The sequence below is a fragment of the Manis pentadactyla genome, chromosome 6 (genome assembly GCF_030020395.1).
Source record: "Manis pentadactyla isolate mManPen7 chromosome 6, mManPen7.hap1, whole genome shotgun sequence".
In the NCBI taxonomy this organism is placed as follows: Eukaryota; Metazoa; Chordata; class Mammalia; order Pholidota; family Manidae; genus Manis; species Manis pentadactyla.
The window spans coordinates 44636806-44662374 of record NC_080024.1 but is presented as its reverse complement, the minus strand read 5'-3'; the positions used below and the strand labels follow the sequence as shown (position 1 = coordinate 44662374).

Genomic DNA, 25569 nt, shown 5'->3' with positions numbered 1-25569 from the left:
TGAGGTGAGTCTCTTGTAAGCAGCATATAGATAGGTTTTTTTTTTTTATCCATTCAGTGACTCTATGTCTTTTGATTGGTGCATTCAGTCCATTTACATTTAGGGTGATTATCGATAGGTAAGTACTTATTGCCATTGCAGGTTTTGGATTCGTGGTTACCAAAGGTACAAGGTTAATTTCCTTACTATCTAAGAGTCTAACTTAACTCACTTAGTATGCTGTTTCAAACACAATCTAAAGGTTCTTTTCTGTTTCTCCTCCTTTTTCTTCCTCCTCCATTCTATATATACTATGTATAATATTCTGTACTTTTTTTCTGTCCCTTGATTGACTTTGGGGATAGTTAATTTAATTTTGTATTTGCTTAGTAATTAGTTGTTCTACTTTCTTTACTGTGGTTTTATTACCTCTGGTGACAGCTATTCAACCTTAGGAACACTTCCCTCTATAGCAGTTCCTCCAAAATCGACTTTAGAGATGGTTTGTGCATGGTAAATTCTCTCAGCTTTTGCTTATCTGGAAATTGTTTAATCCCTCCTTCAAATTTTAATGCTAATCTTGCCAGATAAAGTAATCTTGGTTCCAGGCCCTTCTGCTTCATGGGATTAAATATGTCATGCCACTCCCTTCTGGCCTCTAAGGTTTCTACTGAGAAGTCTGATGTTAGCCTGATAGGCTTTCCTTTGTATGTGATCTTATTTCTCTCTCTGGCTGCTTTTAACAGTCTGTCCTTATCCTTGATATTTTCCATCTTAATTTCTGTGTGTTTTGGTGTTTTCTTCCTTGGGTCCCTTGTGTTGGGAGATCTGTGGATCTCCATGGCCTGAAAGACTATCTCCTTCCCCAGATTGGGGAAGTTTTCAGCAACTACCTCCTCAAAGACACTTTCTATCCCTTTCTCTCTCTCTTCTTCTTCTGATATCCCTATAATGCAAATATTGTTCCATTTGGATTGGTCACACAGTTCTCCCAATATTCTTTCATTCTTAGAGATCCTTTTTTCTCTCTGTGCCTCAGCTTCTTTGTATTCCTCTTCTCTAGTTTCTATTTCATTTATCATCTCCTCCACCGTATCCAACCTTCTTTTAATACCGTCCATCGTGCTCTTCAATGATTGAATCTCTGACCTGAATTCATTCCTGAGTTCTTGGATATCTTTCCGTACCTCCATTAGCATGTTGATGATTTTTATTTTGAACTCCCTTTCAGGAAGAGTCACGAGGTCCATATCATTTAAATCTTTCTCGAGAGTTGTATAACAATTTTGCTCTGCACCAGGTTTCTTTGGCATTTCATGTTTGTATATGGCGCCCTCTAGTGTCCAGAAGCTCTATTCTGGAGCTGCTCAGTCCCTGAAGCAATGTCAGGGATCAAAGTGGAGTGGTATTGTTTCCTGGGGGGAGGAAAGAGCTGTTCCCCGCTTCCCAGCTGCTGTGTCTGTCTCCACTGTCTGAACCAGTGGGCTGAGCACACAGATATAAGCTTTTGTTCCAGAGCAGCTGGATATGGATCCCTGCTTTCCACAAGTGGCTGGAATCCCAGTCTCCCCAGGAACTCTGCCTGTCCCAGCTTTCCAACCCTGTAATCAGGAGAGTATGATGAAAGTGCCATGAAATGTAGATCTCCGGAGCTAGGTATTCAGGAGTCCCAAGCCTTCCTCTCCCTCCCTGCTCCATTTCTCTTCCTCCAGCCTGTGAGCTGGGGTAGGGGAAGGGCTTTGGTCCCACAGAGCCACAGCTCTGGTACGTTACCCCATTCGGTGAGGTCTGCTGTTTTCTCCACTTGTATGCAATCTGGTGCCATCCTCTTCCCTGTTGCTCTCTCAGAATTAGTTGCCCCAACTATATTTTCTAATGGTATCCAGTTTTAGGAGGAAGCCTCTGTCTCTCCTCTCACGCTGCCATCTTTAATCCTCTCATCCCTCATGTCTGTGCTTTTTTATCTCCTCTTTACAGAATAGTGTGTATTGATTATAGGCAAGGCTCGAGATGCGGGAAGTGGTAAGACCAGAGCCTATAGTTCAGTTATCTTATGCACAAAACAAAACAAAACAGGTTGGAAGCTGGGAGTAGAGAATTACAGACTCCTTGGCCACTAAGTTATAACTTAAAATCTTGAGGAAAAAACAAAAAAACAATGGTCACAACAATTGTGTACTTGCCCTCAATAAATAAGGAACAAATTAACTTCAGAAACATTCAAAACATCCTAGAGGGAGTGGCATTCAAAGTGAAAACATGCAGCTACAGGCAACAGAAGGAGGAGTATAGGAAGCTTCCCCTGTGGTGGAGTGGTCCGCAGTTCTGGGTCCCACACAGAAGATGGTATTCTGTGTGCTAGAAGTGCTTTAACTGGCTCTGGGAGGTGGTGACCAGGAATAAAAGGTGGAAACTGTCAGGCTGTCTTGAGCCTTTCATCGATTTGAGTACTAACTATCTTACTTATATTTAAATGACTACTTAAATCCCAACAGAGGGATTTAAGTTGCAGTAGAATGGCATAATAAAGACACTTAACTGAAAAAAGAAATATTTAAGTCTTAAAACTACTCAATTCCACATATTTCTATTTTCTTTTGTCTTTCACACCCTCACATAAATTTAAAATATTTAAAATGCTAGTAGGTATAAAGAATTGCCTGAGGTATACACCTATTTAAAAATTTGACAAGCCAACATTTTACATAAAGTTATCTCTTAGTTGACCAAAGCATGAAGATTTCAACTTCTGTTCATAGTCTACTTAATTTACCGATTTCTTTTTTTTTTTTTTTTTTTGCCATGAGCATTTCCTATTTTAATTATTTTACTCTGTTTTACAGGAGGGGTTCAAAATGGGACTAACTCTTGAAGGCACAGTATTTTGTCTCGACCCGTTAGACAGCAGGTGTTGATGTCAAGAACAGGAGATCCTGATTCATGTTAAGTTTGTTTTATGTATATATACATCATTTATTCATTATTTTATGACAGGAATTATGCACATACCAATATATTTTTTAATATCTTAACTTTTCAAAAATTATTTCAGTGAAATGTTCTCTTACATTCATTGTAGATTTCTAACATTTTATTTTAAAACAAATCATATTTTATGTTCCTTTCTTTTTGTTATAAGTGAATTTGTAATAAAAAAACCAATTTATCCAAATATCTGCCCTGCATCTGAGTTCTAAATAATTATCATCTTAAAAATTCATGTTAAATCTGTGGGCTACTAGTTCATTATTGATTCCCAAAAGCCATACCATAATAATTCCTTTCAACGTCTTGAGGAGATATACTAAAGCCAGACTAAATATGACCTGTATTCAAGTAAATAAACATGTTACCATCCATTAGATAGATGTAATTTTATTTATTGAATGTCACTTATATCATTGGGAAAATGTAAATTTGAATATAATGCCACCAATTCATTTTTAGCAGGTAGAATAACAAAAATATAAATCCCAATTATAATTAAACCAAATAATTAGGGTATATATTAGTAAAAGCAAGGTCATAATAATATTAGTTATTATCAGTTAACTCTAAATATTATATTTATTTCATAAATAAATATTGCAGAAAAAACTAGAATTTCACGATTTATAAAACACTTAAAATTTAATTTCTAATGAGATAAATCACACTGCTAAACATCTAACTGTCATCGGATGTGATGTTTTCCTTAAAAGCACTTGGAATATATGCTGTGTGTAGTTGCAATGTCTATACCCATATTTACTTTACCAAATATATTTTTTTCTCAATAAGGTTATCCTTCTCATGTTTTCTCCTTTGATCTTTTCTCACCAAAGTTGATTTCGTGATGCCCCACTAGTTTTAATACTTTAAAATCCGTGGCAACTATTCTTTATGAATCATCAATATTAATAAGCAAATTTATATTTGTACTTGTTTTGTTGAAGTCAGAATCTCATTTTCACAAAAATCAAGTTGCTGCTCAGTTTAGTCTAGCATGAACAATAAAATTTTCTTGTACCTCATTCTTGTGCTGATGCATTCTGACCTTTAAAAGCATTTGTTCCCTATCTATTTGCCCATTAGTAGCAGACTCTAATTTGTACTCAGTGCAACAAAAATTTATGGTCAAAATGTATAATTTAATTCATCATAAGTAAAAGTAATGACAATGTGAGCTTAGATTTGAGGTAGATCTCAAAAAACAGGTTTTTCTTTTATTCATGGGAATTTCATCAAATGCTAAAGGTACATTTCACTAGAAAATCAAGTATACTTATGCGATATTATATTTGTGTGTATCTCTGTAATGTTCTATGGTATATATAAGCCTTCTTGTTTGTTTTCTGGTATCTGCTAAGTTGTACTGTACTTAAAGGGTAGTATGTGTTTCATAAAGAAGAGTCTTTATAATTTGTTTGTCATATAGTATTTTGGAATTTGTATAATGAGGATATTTAGAAGCCATATCAATGGCGTTTTTTAACAGATAGAATTTGTATTTTTATTGTACTCTAAAAAGCTTTATGTAATAAGTATATATTTAGTGGCCATTTATTATCGGTAGTAACAGAATAGAGTACTAAGATGGTACTTGCACATTTAAGAAACGTTACTTTACCAATTTTTAATGGTAATCAATTCTGCTACTGGCATGATTAAACTGGTCATTAATTATGTACATACTTGGTCATTACTTATGAACAATTATTTCACCAGTACATTTTTATGAAGATCCAGTTGAAAATTGATTTCTATGTAAACTCACTGATATGTTTGATTTTGCCAAGAATAAATAATTTTAAATAAATTAAATTGTATAATTTGCTCATTAAATAATCCTTAATACATTTGGATACATACTGAAGTTAATTACATGAAAAATTTTCCTGATCATAAGATGGAGCCAAAAGAAAGAGGGAGAGGAGAGAAAGAAAGGAAAGAAAGGAAGGAAGGATGGGAGGGAGGGAGTGGGGAAGAAAGAAGGAAGGATGAAAGGAAGGACAAGGGAGAGAAAGAGAAAGAAAACCCCACCTTAGCTTCATTTCTTGCAGCCCACACACATTTTAGCTTTATGAGCAAATATTCAGCTGTGAAAGCAAAGGACTTGATCCTGCTGGTAAGAGAGATCATAATTTGGTTCTTTCACCAGAAGTATCTGGTGCAATAACTCTATTACATAAATATCTCTTTTCAAAATTGAGAGCCTTTCTAGTCTAGTAAAAATACAAAGGTTGTGTTGGCTGGTAGTCTTAAAAATGTAGACTTGATAATAGGATTTAAATTGTGACTAATTGGAATATCATGTTTTGAACCTATTCAAAACTCATACACAACCATTGTACACCAATGAACAATTCATCAATTCATTCAGCAAAATTCATTTATTGCTCATTCTATGTGAATAGTATGTATTATGTGCGTAGGAAAACTTCTAGTAAGTTTGCTAATAGGCACTGTTAAATTGAAGATGAGTAGATTCTCTTCCTTCAGTTAGTTTACTGTCAAAAAGGAAAAGTAAGGCAAATATATGAATTAATAAATGAAAACCAATATGTATAAGTATTGTGTGTACCAAAAACTTTCCCAAGAATATTTATATTTATGTTGAAATTGGGGTACTGCCACTGGCTATAATGTTAGATACCTAGGGGGAAACTTACCAAGACAGGCCAATGGCAATAATTTTCCTCGTATCTTATTGTTCTTATATTTCAGATTGGAATTTTTTTTCAAAAATCTTGGTCATGTACTTGGAATTCATGTTCAGTTAGAATTTCTGATAGAGTTTTCATTGTTTCATTTCTAAATGCTTTTTTGTTCATTCTTTTTGATGTTACCTAACATAACCATGAAAAAACTGGCTGTTAATATTTTTTCTGTTCCAGTGTTTACATATATAGTTCCAAATTCAATATTTATTCATGATTTTGGATTTCAACCTCTGTTAAATTACTTGAAGAGTCTTGGATTCAACTTTGACAACTAAATCTCAGGCTCCACCTAAACTACACCCTTTATAGGCAGCTAACACATTGTTGAGATAGTCATGGCTAGTATTGCCCTCGAACCCCTGTCATACAAGAAGGACCGAAGTGTCCTTTTCTTTCTAGATAACCTCAGACAAACTTCCCAGGAACTTCTCCATCCAATGCCCATATCATAAATTTGACACAAACCTTAATTCTTCTACACTTGTTCTACATCTTGATCTTATGTTGTCAAGGTCCAATACAGTCCACTTCTAGAAATCCCCCCACTTAAAATATATTTGCTCTAGAATTCATCCAAAGAGTCCTTACACTAGGAAAAAGAACACCTCCTAAAATAATTTATGGTCTTCTATTTCTTTGCTTTCAAGTGAATTTTTATGAAATATGGATATTATTTAAACAGTAGAAGACATATTTCTCTGGATTCATTTCTTTCCATTCTAGTTCATAGATTCTAAGACACACTTCCAAAATCATAGTTAAATAATATACAAAAGGTGGCATACTTAAGAAGTTGACTTTAAAGGCTCTTTCTAAATTTTTGACATTATATGTAAATTTAAATAGCTGAATTTTTTATTTCTATATCACTATCAGTTAATAGTACCACAGTAATTGTATAACTAAAAATTGGCAAAAACTTATTTACTTTAGCCACATTTTTGACGTTCATTCACATGCACAGTCATATTTCATTAAACCAAACTTTTCCAGTTTGTAAGCAACTCTATAAGTACTTTGGAACATGTATTAAAGCTCTTTAAGGTTGCTATTTTTATTAAAGAAAACCTGTCTAGAAGCAGTGGGCAGTATCCTCTTAAAAGGATTCCCTAGTACACACAGGACCTAATTAACCTCCCCATTAAAAACCATTCTGAAAAAAAAAAACCCATTCTGATATCCCATAGAATTTTCTGGATAAATTGTACTTTATCAAATTATCATAAATATGTTTACAAGAAACAAAATATTGTCTTGGAAAATCTTCTTAAAGTGCTTAATTTATTTTCTTTTAAAACATCTATTTATTCTCCAAAAACCTTGAAGGAAAGATTGCCTTGCCATTTTTGTATACTGTTTTGTGCCAAGCACAATACTTCATCCATAAGCATTCAATAAAAGGTTGAATGATTCTTTAGCATGCTGTTGCAAATGCTGTGAACTAAAATTTCTTATGTTCTCTGTGAAAAAAAAGAACACCATGCCTTCCAAGTAAACACTAGGAGATAACCACTTTGTCCTCTTTAATGAACTCCTTACTCTAATTTTTTTATCTTACTGCAAGAATCATTTGCTAATAAGGATCTTGACAATTCTCAAGCATTTAACAACTACTGAGACTGAAACTATATCTTTGCTTGAATCCCATGTTGTAGTCACAGTTTTCACTAGTTTTAAGAATTTTTAAGTTCGTTTATTTGTCCTTAACTTTTTATTGTCCTCCTACTTCAAATGACATTTCACAGGAACGCAATGGGGCCCTTCCCAGTTGACTACTCCCTCCCCTCTGTCTGGCCAGGTTGCTATATTCTAGTCTGTTCCAAAGGTCACTTGTTCCAGTTGAAATAGCTGTCTGGATGGCCTGGAAATAATCCAGATACTGGTTCTTTCCTGCAAAGAAAGCAAAGAAAGATGTTTGTTTCTTGGCTACATTTTGAAAGCAAAAATAACAGAATTTTATGGCTAAGTCTACTAATAGTTGAAAAAAATTAATGTAACTCTGGGACTAATTTTAAATTGTTATTGTTTTCCAGTGCTTTGAGTCATTTAGCTTTTTCATATACTTTTCAAAACCAGTTGTTACTATCAGTATCATTAAATAATTGGTACTAAATAGTATATGTAAGAAGTGTATGCAGACAGATTTTGGCAAAGATTCAGTTTATACTAGTTTCTCTCGCACACACATAAAAACACACAGTTCATTTAGCTATTCAGTTCTTCATTTATTTTGTTCTTGGTATCTGCTTTAATTTTAAAAAGATGATTTGTACTAGTACAGGGAAGAGACAGGTAGTGAGGGGATAATCATAAATATTCAAGATATCAACTAACTCACACTTAGCCAAGTGTCTGTGCAGAGGTATTTGACCTGTTCATTTTTGCAGACAATTTGGAGCATTTTCTGGGAGCTTAGGGTGTAATAAGCATGATGCAATTATGTAAAAATCTCTTTCTACAGTTACTCCTCTTTAATTCTTCTCTGCTAATGCCTGCATTTTTCATCTTTTTACATAAAAGGAATTAAACGGGAAAATATCTGAAGATAACTGGCCATTTGTTTCATTTCCTCCTGCCATCGGTGGCAATTAGAGAGACAAATACTATTTTCTCAGAGTCACTGAGTTTGAAAATTTCTCAGCCATAATTACTTGAATTTTTAAGTAATTTTTAAAAGAGATTACTTGTATACAAACATTTCCTTTAGAACCATTCAGTCTGATCTATAGGGAACTCCTGAACTAAGATTTAAAACCTCATACTTAAATGTTACACTTACCATTGCAGCTTCGTCTGATCTTTGACTGGGAAAGTAATGCAATAGGGTTCATGAAGTTCATGAACATTAGCTGTTCTTGGCATAAAAAAATGCAGAAAGTCCTCCAAATAAACTAAAGATTTAAAAAATTGTTATAGAAACTACATATTTCATCTTTTATTTACATACTAGTTATAAATAAATATTCAATCAATGGCTTCTAGGTAAATGGTGCATCTGACTACCAGTAATCCCATAAAAGAGGACAGCAGAGAGCACAAAACTGTCCCAGCCCTTGTGTCTGTTTATTTTCTCAAAATTTGTGTGTAGACTCTGTCTCTCCTAATAAAGTTAAATGCAAGACAAAGCATGATAATAAGCTTTCTTACTCTAAGACATTGAAACACAGTTCAGAGCATATTTATAATTGAGAAATGGGGCCTATGCTTCTACTCAAAACATTTTCAGGAAAACTTCAAGATAAATGATGCTTGTCTCAAAGAAATTCAGAGGCTCCCCACTTTCTACATAAACATTAAGCCTTGAAAATGCCAGCAAAAAAATGCTGAACTTCTACATTGAATTATCAAGACACAAATATTCTTAAATAAGTTTACATGGAGAGAAATAGATTCACAAGATTTGTTATATTTCTGAATTTTATAGGAACCTGCTTATGTGTGCTTCACTTTTATAATGAAGTCTCATATGTGAGAATGTGAATATTAGAATACTTTCTTGAAATGTATTCAAATAAATCTTGGCCCCCAATATATGTGGACTTCTATTCCTTTGTGTAGCTTTTTTGGTGAGATTTTTCTTTATGTACTATAAAGAAAAGAAAATGCAGAGAATATATAAATCTCCAGCATGTCTGTTGTCTCCCAAAGGCAGCAATTGCATTTCTCATCTTTCTGTATCCCTTCCTTAAGCCTTAATCATAAAAGCTGAAACTACAGAAAACAGCTGTCCTTGAAAACCGCAAGGGACTCCAGTATTTATTTCTCCGATGCAAATTGATCAAATCTTTCTAAACTTTTAGAAGCTATTTACCAAAAATCCCTAAAGTACTACCTCCTTCTTAGCAAACAGTTTAATTTTTTTAAAAAGATGCAATCAAGAATGTCTACCTGATCAAATAAAATTAATTAGAAAACTTGTAGACATAAAGTCAATGAGACCATGGAAAGTGCATGAGTCATATGGCCTAGTTGAGTTTATTTAGAATACACACACACACTTACAAAAATTTGGGATTCCATCAAAACCAGATTGTTTCCTGTACTGTTCCCCAACTAAAAATTAGAAGGTCAAAGGAAAATTAGACAAAATTGTCTAACAGCTAACAAAACAAAATAAATGGAAGGGTAAAAGGAAGACCATGTTTTATCATTTTTCATTTTATATCCTAATGGCTGTGTCTGTTTCCCATATAATGTTTAATGTTAACTTGCATGTAATACCACTTTTTTCTTTAACAATTATCAGGAAAATTGCTATAATGAATTCATTTGGGTGACATAAAATGAAACAATGTAACTAGGATTTAAAGAACACAGAACTATTTTGGAATGTGCTTGCTCTCAAGAAAGGCCCAAACAAGATTAAACTAAATGCATTAATTGATTATTGTTCTTCATGAGAATGAGCAATTTCGAGCAGAAACTTCAGCTCTGTTTCAAAAGGTCAGCTGCAATGGTATTTAAGAGGAAAACTGAAGTCACATTTTTAATACTTAAGACAGATGCTTTATGTTAAAAGGCTTCATTGAGGAGGTCCTTTTGTACTGACTAGAGCCTGTTCTCCTGGGTGGGTACAGGCTGGAAGAAAAAGCAGGTTATTGTTCTTCCCTGATCCTCTATGTGCCCTAACTGCACATAGTCTGAAGGGATAACTGAAATTCCTGCACCCCGGCTTCATCTCCACTATGACTATGCTCTTCCAGAAAGAGAAGTCTTTATTTATATATATACAGAACTTAGGTTTCTAGAACTGTGATACTGAATATGGTCTAAGCCAATTATTAAAGTAGCTTGGGGTATTTAATGAAAATTTGAGGAACATTTTAGAGGCATATTTCTTTTCCTTTCATTTCCTAAAGGTGAAAACATCAAAAGAAAATAGGATAAATAATGAATGCATATTGGCAAAAATAATGTATATTTATGACTGACAAAATTTCAAGATTACAGATAGACCATGGTATATATATGTGGCCAAAAAGATTATTCTGAGAGGAACAATCTTCTCCATCCAGCACTCCACATAGAATAGTTTTTGGTATATTGAAACCACAGATTCATGAGTGGGGAACTTACTAGTATGGAAATACTGCAGTGAAACCACTAATCATGGCAGCCAGATTTCCCAGAATAAAGCAGTTGCTCTTAGAAATTTTGCCAACCACTTGGTTTAAAAAAATGGTTTCAAATATTGCAGATCAGCATAATGTGGGAAGGCTATTAGCAAACTACAGACATGTGGTTCTAAAGTAGAGAGTATTGAACAACAATTTCATAATGACTTTTATTTTTCTTAGGTACAGGGTCTCAAACAAAAGATAGTTGCAAACACCATCAGTTATATACATTCCGTCAAGCTGGGGTTTGCATCTAAATATCTATTCTGCCTGAATGAGGTTTAGTCATAAAATACGGAAGTCTTCTTTATATAGAATATAGGGGCACCACTTTTTTTCTCATTTTAAAGTACATACCTATTCAAATGTTTTCTAGAGTTATTCTTGACTTTATTATTTGACACTTCATAATAGATGTGAATTAATATGAATTAAAGTCAGGGCAATTATGAATATAAAAAAAATGTTACTTCCCACTTATTTTTAGCAATATTCCAGATGTATTCAGGATGAAAGGCAGACAGGCCTACCTTGTTTAAATTTTTTTTGAACTTAAAAATTTCAGATTTTATAAACAAACAAAATCAATAAACATATGTTCATAAAACATGTTTGTTTTTGTTATCAAGATTTTATAAAAACAAACTCACAAAATGAGTTTCTGTTTCTTTTGTATACATTTCTTAATGTTACATAATGCTAATTTATTCTTTATAATGTTTTTTAAAATTAACTTACCCCTATAAGTAATGCTGTGTTTTGATCCTCTACTAATTTAGCCCTACATATGGTGCTATTGACAGAAAACTTTATCCAATATCTTCCATTGAGTTTCTGTAGAACAGAAAAAAGTTGTGTAAAATGTTAGGGCTTTGACTGTTCTTGGTGTCTGCCTCTCCTAACTAGTACTTCAATATTAAATAATAATATTTGGCTAAAATCCAAAATACTGACAACATGGATTGCAGACAAGAAGGTGGCACAGCAGAAACTCTCATTTATTGACAGTGAGAATGTAAAATGGCAAAGCAACTTTGGAAGATAGTTTGGCAGCTTCTTACAAAATTAAATAAAGTCTTACCATTCAATTCAGCAATCAGTCTCATAATTTTTTATCCAACTGATATGAAAATTTAACATCTAGACAAATATCTGTGTGTGCATGTTTACAGGAACCTTATTCATGACTGCTAAAAACTGGAAGCAGCCAAGATATCCTTTAATAGGGGAATGTACAAACTGTGGTATATTTGTGCAATGTATATCCATATAATATTATTAGGAGAAAAAGGATATGAGCTATTAAGCCATGAAAAAAATATGGGTGAATCTTAAATGAAAGAAGTCATTCTGAAAAGTTTGTATACTGCCTGGTTCCAATAGTATGTTGCTATAGAAAGGCAAAACTATAGCTTTTGCCTAGAGTTTGGGGAAGGGTAGAGGATTTAATAGATTAAGCACTGGATATTTTAAAGCAGTAAAACTATTTTGTATGATACTACAATGGAGGATAAATAACACTGTGCAGCACAAGAGTGAATCTTAATGCATGCAAATTTTGAAAAATCATTTCGGTTATTGGGAGGAGACCCCAGGATGAAATGCAGAGTGTGTAATTGTATGAAACAAGTTTGGTGAAAGGAGTGGAAGTGAATGTGCTGATTTAAGTAACCTTGGAAATGTGTGGGGTCTGTAAGACTAAAGGCAAAAGGACCTACACATACATAATATACTCTAGTTGTTAAAGTTATGTCACATGGGGATATGAACTAATACATCTAATACCACTATACATGTATATTGGGATTGAACAATTAAGTAAAAACAAGGGCAGCATGAGAAACTGTCACAACCCAGAGGAACTTGACCACTCAACGTAGTGTGGCATCCTGGATGTCAACCATGAAACAGAAGAGGGTAAAGAAGTAAACATATGGCTAATTATAGTATCCAGACTTCTCATTGTTGGAGTGGAAGATTGCAGATAACAAAGGGAAGAAGGCTAGAAAAATCTATGTGGAAATGGATTAGACTTAGAGACATCAGTAAAACCTTATTTTTAGTTTAATATATGTACAAATGGTTATATACATAAATATTTATAGGTATGAGTATATACACTCATTAGTATACATATGTATCATTCCCTGCTTTATCAGCTGAGAGGAACTAGAAGCACTGACACTCTAGTAGCAATGAACACATATGTAACACAGATATTGGTTTCTAGTATACTCTTCAATAAACAGAACCAAATATCTACCTTAAACAATTGGCTGATTCTAGGATTTGGGAAGGAAATATACAAGATGGGCCTGGAGCATCTTGAGGTGTCTGAAAGTAAGGGATTGGTTAAAAAGAAAGAAGAGAAAAGGAAAGAAAGCCAGAAAACCACAGTGATGGGGTATATCAAAGGCACACAGGAGTCAACTCAAAGAGCTTCCAATGACCGAAGATGGAAAAAGCTGAGCAACAAAAAAATAGATTTGGATTGTGATCCAAAATTAAACAGATATCCATGATTTCAAGTTGATATAAATAGAGGAGTAAACAAATTAAATTCTAGAGGAAAGATAAATACCTTGTACAGAAGAATTCCAAATAATTTGTGTATATACTTTCCCCATTCCTTAAGTTTGGGCTGCTTATAAAGAGGTCCAGTACATCATGGAAAGGTGGAAAAGAGTACAGTATCAAAAATAGGAGTAAATTAATTTTACAGTGGAGAAAACTGATGGGCACTCTAACAGGCGATCAGGTTTCTCACATCGAAAGTCATCAGTCATGTCAAAAGTATGTAGCCTTGTAATGACGTGGTGAAAATGACATTTTAGCTCTGAAGACTTACTCCCATTAAACCACAACACCGTCTAACCATGAGAAAAAAGCTTCAGACAAATCTGAATAGAAGGGGCTCTTCTATAAAATAGCTAACCAGTACCACTGAAAACTGTCAAGGTCATCAAAAACAAGGGCAGCATGAGAAACTGTCACAGCCCAGAGGGACTTGACCACTCAACATAGTGTGGCATCCTGGATGTCATCCTGGAACAGAAGAGGGACATTAGGTAAAAACTAAGGAAATCTGAATAATTTGTGAACTTTACTTAATAATACTACATTAATATTAATTTATTAATTGTAAAAAAATACACTATACAAAACATGTTAATAATAAGGGTATATGTGCAGTACATGGGAACTTTGTGATAAAGATAGTAAATAGAAAAATCATATAAACCTAAAACTATTTTTTGACTAAAGTTTTTATTAATGTAACACTCAAATATTATAAAGGCAAAATTCGAGGAGATTAACTGGAGTAGTGCCAGTTTTTCTCTAAGCTTAAGCACCAGAAGAAAGGCCTGTTAAGTCTAAAAAAATGCTAGAGAACTGTGGATCAAAAATATAGAAGAAGTAATAATCAAACCAGAATTAAGTGGGCATTAATTTTTTCAGGAACTAAATGGTAATAATAGATATTTTTTAAGTTGTAAAAATGTTGCAAAATGGTATTTTCCTATGCCATTCCAAAGATCTTGTTTATTTCATTTTAAGAGTTAATGTTCGCCAAGGGTGAAGACACCTTGGGTGATGAAAAAATAGTATAGTCCTTAAAATACTTAAGGTCATGCAGAACGAAAGACATAAAAACTATTATGTGCTCATAGGTTAAAAATGATGAAAGTAATACCATTGACAGTAAATAAGCATAACCTCTTTTGTTCATAGCAGACACCACATAGATACTTAGAGTAGAGCAATTTTTTTGTGAAGAGAAATATGAAGGTATAAAGATAACACATTATATTTGCCTTTAAAAAGATTTTAATCAAAATGAAGATAACAAATGTTCATACTTGAACAACTCTCAGGGAATTAATATAACAATTTTGGAAAGAAAGTTGAATAAGGTAAAAGTGACTTCTACTTGCTGATTCTATTGAGTATATCAATCCAGGCTAAGACAGGCTGTGTCAACAAGTGTCCCCAGGTATCAGTGGTGGACAACAGTTTATTTCACACTCGTAGTACATGACCATTACAAAATGCTGCCGCTCTGCTCCAAGGCGAAACTGCTCCTGGCTGAATGTGCCCCTGATCGGGGAATTACTGATCTTATGGTAAAGAGAAAAAGAAGCATACAAACCATTTGCTGACTCTTTTTGTTTTTATTTTTGTTTTTTTAATTGAAGAATAGTTGATATGCAATATTACATTGGTTTCAGGCATATAAGATAATGATTTAACAGATATACATTATAAAATACTGTGATAAGTATAGTTATCACTGTACAAAATTATTACAATATTACTGACTATATTCTGTTTATGCTGTACTTTTCATCCCTGTGACTTACTTACTACCTTTTTATCTCCTTCACCCATCTCCCCTCTCCCACCCCTACTGCAACTTCTAGTGTGTTCTCCCTGCTTCTTAGTCAATTTCTGATTTTGTTTGTTCATTTGTTTTATTTTCTTAGATTCCACTTATAAGTGCAATCATTTGGTATTTGTTTATTTCTGCTGATTTATTTCACTTAACGTAATACCCTCTAGGTCCATCCATATTGAAAATGGCAAGATTTCATTCCATTTTATGGCTGATTAATATTCCATTGGATAAATGTACCACATCTTTTTTTATGCATTATTAACACATAGGTTGCTTCTGTATCTTAGCTATTGTAAATGATGCTGCAATAAACATAAGGATGCATGTATCTTTTTGAATTAGTGATATTGTTTTCTTTGGGTAAACTTCCAGAAGTGGAAATACTGGGTAGTATGGCATTTCTACTTTCAATTTTTTTCCATACTGTTTTAAATAGTGGCTATATCTCATCACCACTGCATGAAGGTTTTGTTGTGTTTCACATCCTCACCAACACTTGTTATTTCTTTTCTTTTTGGTATTAGCCATTTGCTTACTCTTAACACTTCTCCTTGTCAGTAGCACATACTGCTTCTGCTCGGAAGTGAGCACACATTATTTCATTAGTCAAAGCAAGTACGTGCATAACTCCTGAGTTTATCATGAAAGGGATATAGAATGGGAAACTACAACAAGGAAAACAAAATTGTGCACACATTAATATAATTCATGATAATTATTAAATGTCTCCAATACTTTTAACTTTGTGATTTCAGAAAAATACTTAATATATTTAAGCCTCAGTCTCCTTACCTTTAAGATATGAGTGGCATTTTGTTATGGAGTTAAGAATAAAATGAAATGAATATATAAATAATGTAAATTAGAAAATTACATAATAAATGATAGCTGTTATTATAAATGCCAAATGATTATAGAGGTAATGTTATAACAATGAGTTTATATGTTTCAAATAAGTCTTAGGTAGTAAAAATAAAGCATTAAGGAAATCAATATAAAATGGTTTAACCTTATACTTCTTTAACTGTTTTATATATCATCAAATGACTTAACAAATATTGTTTTGATGTATTTTTTTCAGAATAATTTTGTTTTGTCTGTCTTATAGAATGCTCTGTAATTTTGAGCTGCCTATTTGTCCTATATGGTATCCCTAATGTGAGATTTAATCTTTCTAAGGTTGGATATCCAGAACTAAATATGTCATAATAAGACATACATAATTGAAAACAGGAATGTTGGTCTCTTGAACAATTTACCCTACGATAGCTGCCCTTGGCATGGCTTTTGAAATGGGTCTGTTTTGCCAGAAGGCTTTGTGCTGAGCATGGCTACAAAGACTCCCACAAAGTATAATCCAGGTTGCCTTATTGGTACGCCAAAAAAACTATGTACTTTTTCTATGGTTTGAAATTTATCCCTAGGAAGAATTCAAACCAAAACCAAAATTGGCTAAAATTCTTAGAAAATATGAGTACTTGGGCAACTCAGATATGCTGAACAGTAAGTGGCTGCTGACAAAGTGTCTCTGCAATTTGGTTTCATTGAACACGGCAGACATGGAGTTGAAAGTAGTTACATATCTCTTAAACACACTGTTCTTATCTTTCTTCCTCTCGAAAAAAATGGAATGTTTAGTTTTCATGACTCTAAACTCTTCTAATACTCTTTTACAAGTACAAATTCTCTCTCTTTCACGAATAAATCTCCTCCACATTCTTATAGTTTTACTCAGTTCTACTTGGATATTGCTAAATCGTTACATTTAATGTTATTTTATGTGAAATCTTCTGTCTTTCCATCTAGCTGTTAAATCCTAATAACAGCAGCTTAAAAGTATGATTTTTAATGACCTTCAGTGTCTAACACAGTACTGTTATAAAAGGAATCTATTCATAAATATGTATTTTGTTTACGAGCCCTCTCATCTGCCTGCTTGTCATTTTTCTCGGTTTTATTACTATCGTATCTACAAAACTGTATTTCCTTTAATGGTAACTGTGATTGACTCAAATAAATATTTGATCAATTTTAATTGAGGAAAAAAACATATTTAAATATTCTAAAGTCAGTCAACGTGAGACTTTGCTAATAAAGGCATGATTTAAGTTTGTATTTGTCCTCCATAATTCTCTAAAAATGTGTGTTTGAGATATTGGCAGTGTTGAAACTACTGAGCTGCTTTCCTTATATGAAGTCAAAATAGAATTAAGACACTTTTAGCAAAAATGTGGGAAGCTGGGTAGAAGGAAGCTTAAGAATTATTGAAGGATGGATTACCCAGAATGGAAGATATGGAGTAAACAATCAAAATTGGGCTTTAGATCAGAGAAATAAAAGAGGATGAACACGGGAGAGGGTGCTGAATTTGCACAGTATAAGCTATAAATTAATTGGGATCTTGAGCACTGACAACGAGGAGGAAGGATAGGCAGTACAGAAGCTTTTCACATGTGGATGAGCCTAATGAGAAAAGACCCCACTTCTCCAGTATGGCTATGTGCCCACACCTGTACCTTCTATGCTGTAAGTCCCTGGGTCTCAAGTGATGCTACTCAGAAATACTTTGTCAATAAGAGAATCCCCTTTTTAAGACCTGAAATTTTAGGGCAGGGAAAGTTAAACCATACCTAGAATACAATCTATTTTCGTTAAGATGAATTGCTATGCTTTCAATGAAAAAAAATGGTCTAATATAATTAACATCATCAAATACTCCTTTTTCTCCTCAGAGAATGGTGCCTAGTCAGGGAATTTACAATGTTTTCCACTGCTGGTATATTGGATATTTGACAACGGCAGTGGGCAGGTCAGCCTTCGTTAATGAGATCACAGGCTGCTGGGTCACTACCATCTCTATCACCATGCTACTCTGTTCTTGTACCCGTTGTACTAAAGACGGACAATAGCTATGTCTATAGAACTGGCCAAGTCATTCTGCAGAACTGGATGTTTGCTGCCACTCCTTGTGGATGCTCCCTGGTGATTGTTAATATGGCAATACGAAAAACTTCAGATTTTATACTTAAGCACACAGCTCTACTCACGTGCCTTAAACCCAGGTATTCTTGTTCTTTATCTTCCAGTCTTTCTCTAAGTCTCTGACCAACCAACAAAATTCTCTCACCACTGTCTATGAGTCTGTATATACTATTTCCACAGGACACTACCCTTCATCAAGTGGATGACTAAGTGCATTATCAAAGATCTGACCGTTTTGAGGATTTACCATCATGACTGTTTTTCAGGTCAATACAATGGGAAAGCATCCATTCTCCAAATTAAAACACATGCCATTTACAGGAGAGCCAGTTAATCTGTTCTGGCCCAGAAGCTATGACTAAGTCTATGTTCAGTGACTGAGTCTATGTTTCGTTGAATTTGTTGTACAACACTGTCATCTACTAGGATCTATCTGATAAGGGCCAGGCTGTTGAATTAAATGCAGATTTGGATGGGACTCTCAATCTAAATCCTTTGAGACTTTATAGATGAAACTAATTGCTGCCATTGCCACCCTCCATTCTCCTAGAATTCAATATTTATTATTTTTGATTTACCATCTTGTCTAGAGAAGGCGAGTGTATAGTTTCAATGGATTCCACTTTATGTACACCACTGCAATATCTTTGCTATACCAAGGGATATACCAATATACCAAGGGATGAATTTGGGAGTTTTGCCTAATAATAAATACAGTCATTTAAGTTATAAATTTATGCACCAGAGAAATGGCTGCAAACCCAACTGACCCAAAGCAGGTTGAATGCTGACCGACCAGGAATTAATTCCTCACCATGTCCCAAACACTGTCACTTTAACAAATAGTATGATGATGGCTTGTATCCAGTTGTCTTCAGAATACTGATTATCTTATTTCCTCAATGTGCAGTTACTCAAATAATTGGTTATAGATTCTTTGGGGGCAAGTTTAGGAACACCATGACCATACACACTTGATACGGTTTTGCAGGGCCCTTATTCCTGTGGATTTGACATTTCCTTCAGTCAGTGGGTTCTGGCTCTGAAAGCTTGCCTATTCCTGGAAAGCAAGTATATTCCCTATCACTTTGGTAAATGGGGTATACTCTGGGTAATTTGAAGGGACATAGTTGGTGGGTTTTCTTGCGTTGTGTAGACTATCCGCTCTAACAACATTTCTCTGAGCCTCTGTTCTTAAACCTTATTCCACCATTTTCCAGAAAAGTTCTGCCATTTCCATTTCAAAAATCATCTTATGATTCCTATTATGTTAATGTGTGCACGCAATTTAATTAGTAATTTAAAACCTATACACGCTTATGTTACACTACAAGAAGATATGTCAAAGAAATAATCAATCTTCCCATGTTTTCTTCCGTCTGCTACTTCTATAGCTTCTCTTCTTCCTTCATAATTACAACCCCTAAGTAGAATTTGTGCCTCATATCGAAATTACCGAGTATCATAATTCTTCCAAGTGGTAAAGATACCTCAAGACAAATGCTGGGCATAGAAGCCACAGGGCATAAATCTGCAAAAAAGAAAAAAGCTAACCTTTTCAAACAATATTGCTTCTCTCTCACTTACCAACTTAACATTTCCCTGTATGGCCCTGGAAGATGACTGGTTAGCCAGAGACGGGTAAGATTCCTCAAGGGAGGAACAACCTAAGACAGGTACAGTCGCAGGGGGGCCATCAGGTGAGAAATTGGGGATCAACAGAGGTGAGGCTTAGAACCTCATCCCCCCTGTTTTGAGAGAAATCTGCATCCGTGGATGTTTTGTTGCCCTTGTCTAGCTTGGATTAATACTTAGTCTATAGGCACACACCTGATCATCTACATTAGCCCTCTTACAGCACTAAACTATGTTTTCTACCTTTATCTTGCATCTACCTACCACTTCAGCATTTTATTAAAAAAAATAATAATAATAAGGGAGAAATATGGGATTCACATATAAATCAAGTATAAAAATCAAATGAATAATCATAATTGACAAAAAAAAAATCAAACGAATAATCATAATTGACCTGATTGTTTATAGTTCATGATGAGTGATCAAAACCAAAAGTTTCTGTGATGACTGCCCTTGCACTGTTCACTGTTCACCATGTAAGAACTTATTCACTATGTAAGAACTTGTTCACCATGTAAGAACTTGTTCGTTATGCTTCAGAAGATTGGAGACTGTTGAGAATTAGGCTTGGGGTTGATTAATGGTTGTGCATTGAGCATTGACTCCCCTATACAGAATTCTATTGTTGTTAACAACCATATGATCAATAAATATGAGAGATGCCCTCTCAAAAAAAAAAATCATCTTATGAGCATGTCAACACTCTCTTCCCAGGTTATAAAATCCTGTATCACAGGAGAATGACCCCATATCAACAAATTATCCTTTATCCAAATTTATCATTTATTTCCTTTGATCCCATTATTCTAGTTTTTTGCTGATAAATAGTTCCTGAAGCATCTTTGGGATACAGTTCCTTTCCTCCCTCTGTGGGCTAAGAATTTCCTTTGCAAAATCATATTGTGATTTTATTTTAGTTGTAGGTCTGATGGCCCAGGGAATAGATTGATGTGGGCAGAATCAGTAAATATAATGGGATATTGCTCTCATGATTATGCTACTAATGAATTAACTTTGAGTTAATCAAAAAGAAGAGATTTTTCTCTGTTGGGCCTGACATAGCCAGGTGATCCCAATAAAAGAATGTGCGGCATCAGAGAAATACTCTCCTGATGACCATTAAGACTCAGCAAACTCCCATACTGTCAGAGTGCCTGGGAATGGAAGTCTCCTAGCTGCTAAGGGAGAACACCAACTGAGAGTAGACAGGAAACCGGGAACATCAATCATAAAAGCACAAAGTAATACATCCTGCCAACAATCTGAATAAACTTGAAAGAGGACCTGAAGTCTCAGATAAGATAGCAGTTCCAGCTAACAGCTTGATTCATCCCTGTATGACACTGAGCAGAGAATCCAGCTAAGCCATGCCTGGAATTCTGACCTTTAGAAGATATAAGATAATAAATGGGTGTTGTTTGAGCCACTGAGCTTGTGGTACTTTCTTATGCAGCAACTGATCACTAAAGACCAACATTTAAGACACTCTACAACTCAACCTTGACTTATCTATTCAGTGGTATTTCTCAAGATAAGCCAAAATCAAAACATTTCTTCAATATCTTACAGCTCCCTTGTTTTGCCCCTAAACATATGGTTCTCATTTCCACATTTGTGTTTCTTCCCATGATGTGTCCTTTACATGGAGTTCTCTTTTCATCCACTCTATCCACTTATCATAACTTGTACATTCTTCAAGACCCAAGATCCACACCTTTGATATAACATTTATTCTGTATTTTTGTCTTTTAATGTAAAGACAGGCTCTAATTTATTATATGGCAAACATATTCAACTATCCAGGTCAATTCAATCTTCCTTCCAGGCCTATTTCAAAATATGACAAAAGTTAGGAAAGAGGAGTACTGTTTTCTCCATTTCCCCACCACCCTTTGGATCTCAGTTCAACTCTGCCGCTTTAAGGGCAAGGTGACTCCTGAAATGCATGTGTGTATTCTTTAGAATGGGGTTTGAATGAAGAGTTGGTTTTAGGGTGCAAGAGGGGCCTTATAGATTATTTATTCTAAAACCTTTTAAAAATGAAAGTGAAGCACAAAGAGTTAGGGGCTTAGTGGCTTAGGGCTAAATTAGAGAACTAGTATCTCCCAGTTTCCACATTAGTAAGTTTATAATCAGAAAAAGACTAGGTACTTAAAAAACAAGAAAGCTAGATCTGTGCTAAGTCATAAATAATTATTAACTTGAACTATCGTGAGAGAGGGTGTACCATTATAAGAGTATATCACTGATAGGATCCTATCATGAGCACTGGACTCTAAGTCTCTAAATCCTGAGTCTCTGAATCCCATCTCTGCCACTAGTGAGCTCTATGACCTAGGGAATGACCTAAACTCTCTATGCCTCAGCTTTATATGTAACATGGTCATAGTAAAACTTACTACCTCCTAAGGTATTTGCTTCAATTACCTTTTATTATTATTATTTTTGTTTTTATTACCTTAAAAAAAACCAAATAAGTATTATTACACTAAAAATTGTCCTGAAAATATATTAGAAGTATTGTGCCATATTTTTAAGTTGGCAAAGGAAGCTCTGTTTCTGATGTCCAAGTGGCATATGACAGACTTAAGTCCTCAGGTGAAGTAAGCATTAAAACAGAGCCAGACATTCACAGAACGGGAACAAATTAGAATTATTGGTAATCATGTCGGAGAAAGTGAGTGCTAATGATGCTGACAGTTCAATTTTTATTCATATTATTTTAGTAGGTGTTTCTCAATTGTCCTGGTAGTGTTTAAGAGTTATTTCTAGGTTTTACCTTTCCAAGCCAACTTCCAAACTCTGAGTACTTTTAATCAAATTAAATTTTAATTTCAGATAAACATAACTTGCATGTCCTTGGCTATAACCCACAGATCTCTGATGTTCTGTCATCAACAATTCACTATTTCTCTAGATTGCATTTTTAAAAGTAAAAGAATTCTGTTATAAAAATTAAAATGTTCTCAGCATTTAATATGAGTGAATTTTTCTGTTCATTCTCCCGGTGAAGGAACAATATTAAATGAGGTACAAGGAGGAAAAGTTTAAGGGGAAAAAATGACATATGAAGAAAAGAGAAGGAAAGTTTGCTGACAAACTTGTCTAATTTTTCAAATGTTGAAGAGTTGATTTATCGATCATTATGTTGAAGGTTTATGTTTTAAAGTAGTCAAGGGGAGTGTTTCCAAAAATATTTAATGTTTTTCGAGAGGTCAATGTTACTGTGAACCCTGAGAACTAGATGAAGAAATTATTTTGCTTGATCCTTGTTTTGCATGTTGTGTACAACAACTTAGAGGCAGAGACATTTGTCATGAAACTTGGGAAAAATTCCAATTTTAATTTAAATAGAAATTATTGAATCACTTTGTATGATTAAAAAAAAAGTGGTAGGCAGTTTTGGGTAGTTTAATAGAGCAAGCAAATGAACAACCCCAGATCAGCCATTTTTATCTGGTAAAATCAGACAGGGGACTAGTTTACAAACTGCCCTCTGTTGTTCCTGTGTTTGGGGAAAGAGGCTGGGCTTCAGTCTCAACCCTGATGTTCGTTTGATGTGTCACTTCGGGACAGCGCTTTCACCTCTTCATGCCTTTCCTTTTCCTTCAAAGAAGGATGGTTACTTAGTTGAGAAGTGATGGTGAGTAATAGGCAAAATAATAGACGTTAAAGGAAATAAAAGTGTAAAGAACCATCAAATACAAGGAATCACCCTTGTTCATTTTCGTTATGAAGTAATCAAGAATATTTAAGTACGATGTTTCATTAATAAATATGGACCTGATCTCAATGGACACGAAATATGTTTGCTTAGAGTAAAATGACATTTTTTAAATGTAAAAGTAATATAATTGTCATCATTCCTTGGAAATACAAGAAGAATGACTTTACCTTTTTGATTGAAAGAGAGAAAATGTGCTTATTATTCTGTCCTTTAGATTTTATATAGTTAGCTAGAACTATTTGTATTCTTTAAAACTAGAGAGCCCAAAGTCCATTTTCCTTCCAGCAGACTTCACACATTTAATTACTACCAATACATGCTGGCCTGATGTGAAACCTGTCATTCTCATATCAAAAGATGAGATTTCAGAAGGAAAGAGAACAGAAAAAATATCTAAATAACTGATTGTTTATAATACATTCAATAGCTGGGTTTTCTTATTCTGGTGATATCTCTGAGCTAACAGATCATATGAAAATGTATGGATCACAGTTTGATGATAATTTTTTTACAAGGAGAGATACTTTTGTAGCAGAACAATTTAATTTTTCCTTTTTTCTTATATGACTTGACCACAGACTGAACCCATCATCGAAATTTTGCTGTTTCCACTTTGGTTTATTCCCTGATGTGAAATATCATATTTTTGTTGTTTCTGGAGAAACTCAAGCACAAGCTAAATCTTAACATGTCTTCTGGCTTTGATCTAAAGCTCCGTCTATGGTTCATAAGCCTCAGACATTGCTGAAGTACCTGCAAACTCTTTCTGATAAAACTGTTAAGTTTTATTGGAGTGAATCTGATGGTTTTCATGCCTTGATCAGTCTCTGTTTTTCCAGATGCCTAACATAAAAGAGATCTAGCATGCCTATCATATAAGTAAAAAGCCTTTCATTAGGAAATAGATTCTTCCTTTGCAACCTCTAATTTAGTGTTTTCTTTCCTGGAAGTAGCCCTGTGGATCTGTAGTTTTTATAATTTTTGTTTGTTCCTTCCTATATCTCAACACCCCTGACAATTATTCAAATAGTTTGTAGTCTGATTTTTAAACCTAATAAAATATTAAACAACCACCACCAACAACAAAATCTCTCTAAATTCAAATTTCATCAAATGACTTATTTAATATTGTCCTTATCTGATATTAAAGTTAAATAAGTTGAGACTAATTAATTCCAAACAGCACATTTAATCAGTAGAATGTAATAGACATTCAGCTTTCTGAGACCAGATTTTAGAAACAAGGAGTCAATGAGAGGGCTTCTTAATGACATTTTGCTCCAGTTACTTCTTGGTAACATTGAGGAAATCCACTCAACCCTGGGAGATGTCAGCTTCTTGAGAAAGTCTTCCCTAGCTGTGCACTGCCTCCTCACTTCTGTGTCAGTCACTCACTCTATAACACTAGTAGGTCATATAACTAGTTCTCATGTATCATTTAAATGGAAATATGTTTACATTTTTCCCTTCTTGTTTTAATCCAGCCTAATGTACACACAAACACACATAGGACCATGTATTATTTAGGATAGTCCCTAAACTTTATTCTTGGATCTCTATGATGAATAAATGGATGCATGAAAGGATTCTTACAACATGAGCTCAGTCCCTTGAGATTTCAATAAAAGCTAAAATTGAACAAAAGTTTTAAGGATTATATTATTAATAAGTATTTTGGAAAATACTGCTTGTGGCCTATAGATTTTCCCTTTTTCCTTGCTAAGGAAATATTTTAGGCAGGCAAATATTGCTAAGAAATATTTTAGGCAGGCATGTTGTTATCTTCAACTTTTGTTGAAGATAACAACATGCCTGCCTAAAATATTTATTATCTCATACTTCTTTACAGCTATTATATGACATTTATGGCCAAATCTGTATTATTCCTCAATATAAAGAGAAAGAGTCAGTTGGATAATCCTCTTACCCTTCCCCCTAAATAACAAAAATGTATATATTTAAAAACTACTTAGAATAGTCTTAAAGTGACAGCCCTTGAATTTCTCTCTCTTCATATTTAATTATTTG

At 34.1% G+C, this 25569-nt stretch overlaps 1 protein-coding gene across 11 annotated transcripts in view; it reads left to right on the top strand.

Moving 5' to 3' along the window:
- GULP1 (GULP PTB domain containing engulfment adaptor 1) overlaps positions 1–3992 on the top strand; it is a 287882-nt gene extending 283890 nt beyond the window's left edge. For all 11 annotated transcript variants that reach the window (XM_057503786.1, XM_036881654.2, XM_057503785.1 and 8 more), the window contains one exon: positions 2823–3992. In XM_057503786.1, coding sequence (XP_057359769.1) covers positions 2823–2894 — 72 coding nt within the window. In that variant the 3' untranslated portion in view covers positions 2895–3992. The remainder of the gene's footprint in view (positions 1–2822) is intronic.
- The last annotated feature ends 21577 nt before the right edge of the window (positions 3993–25569 follow it).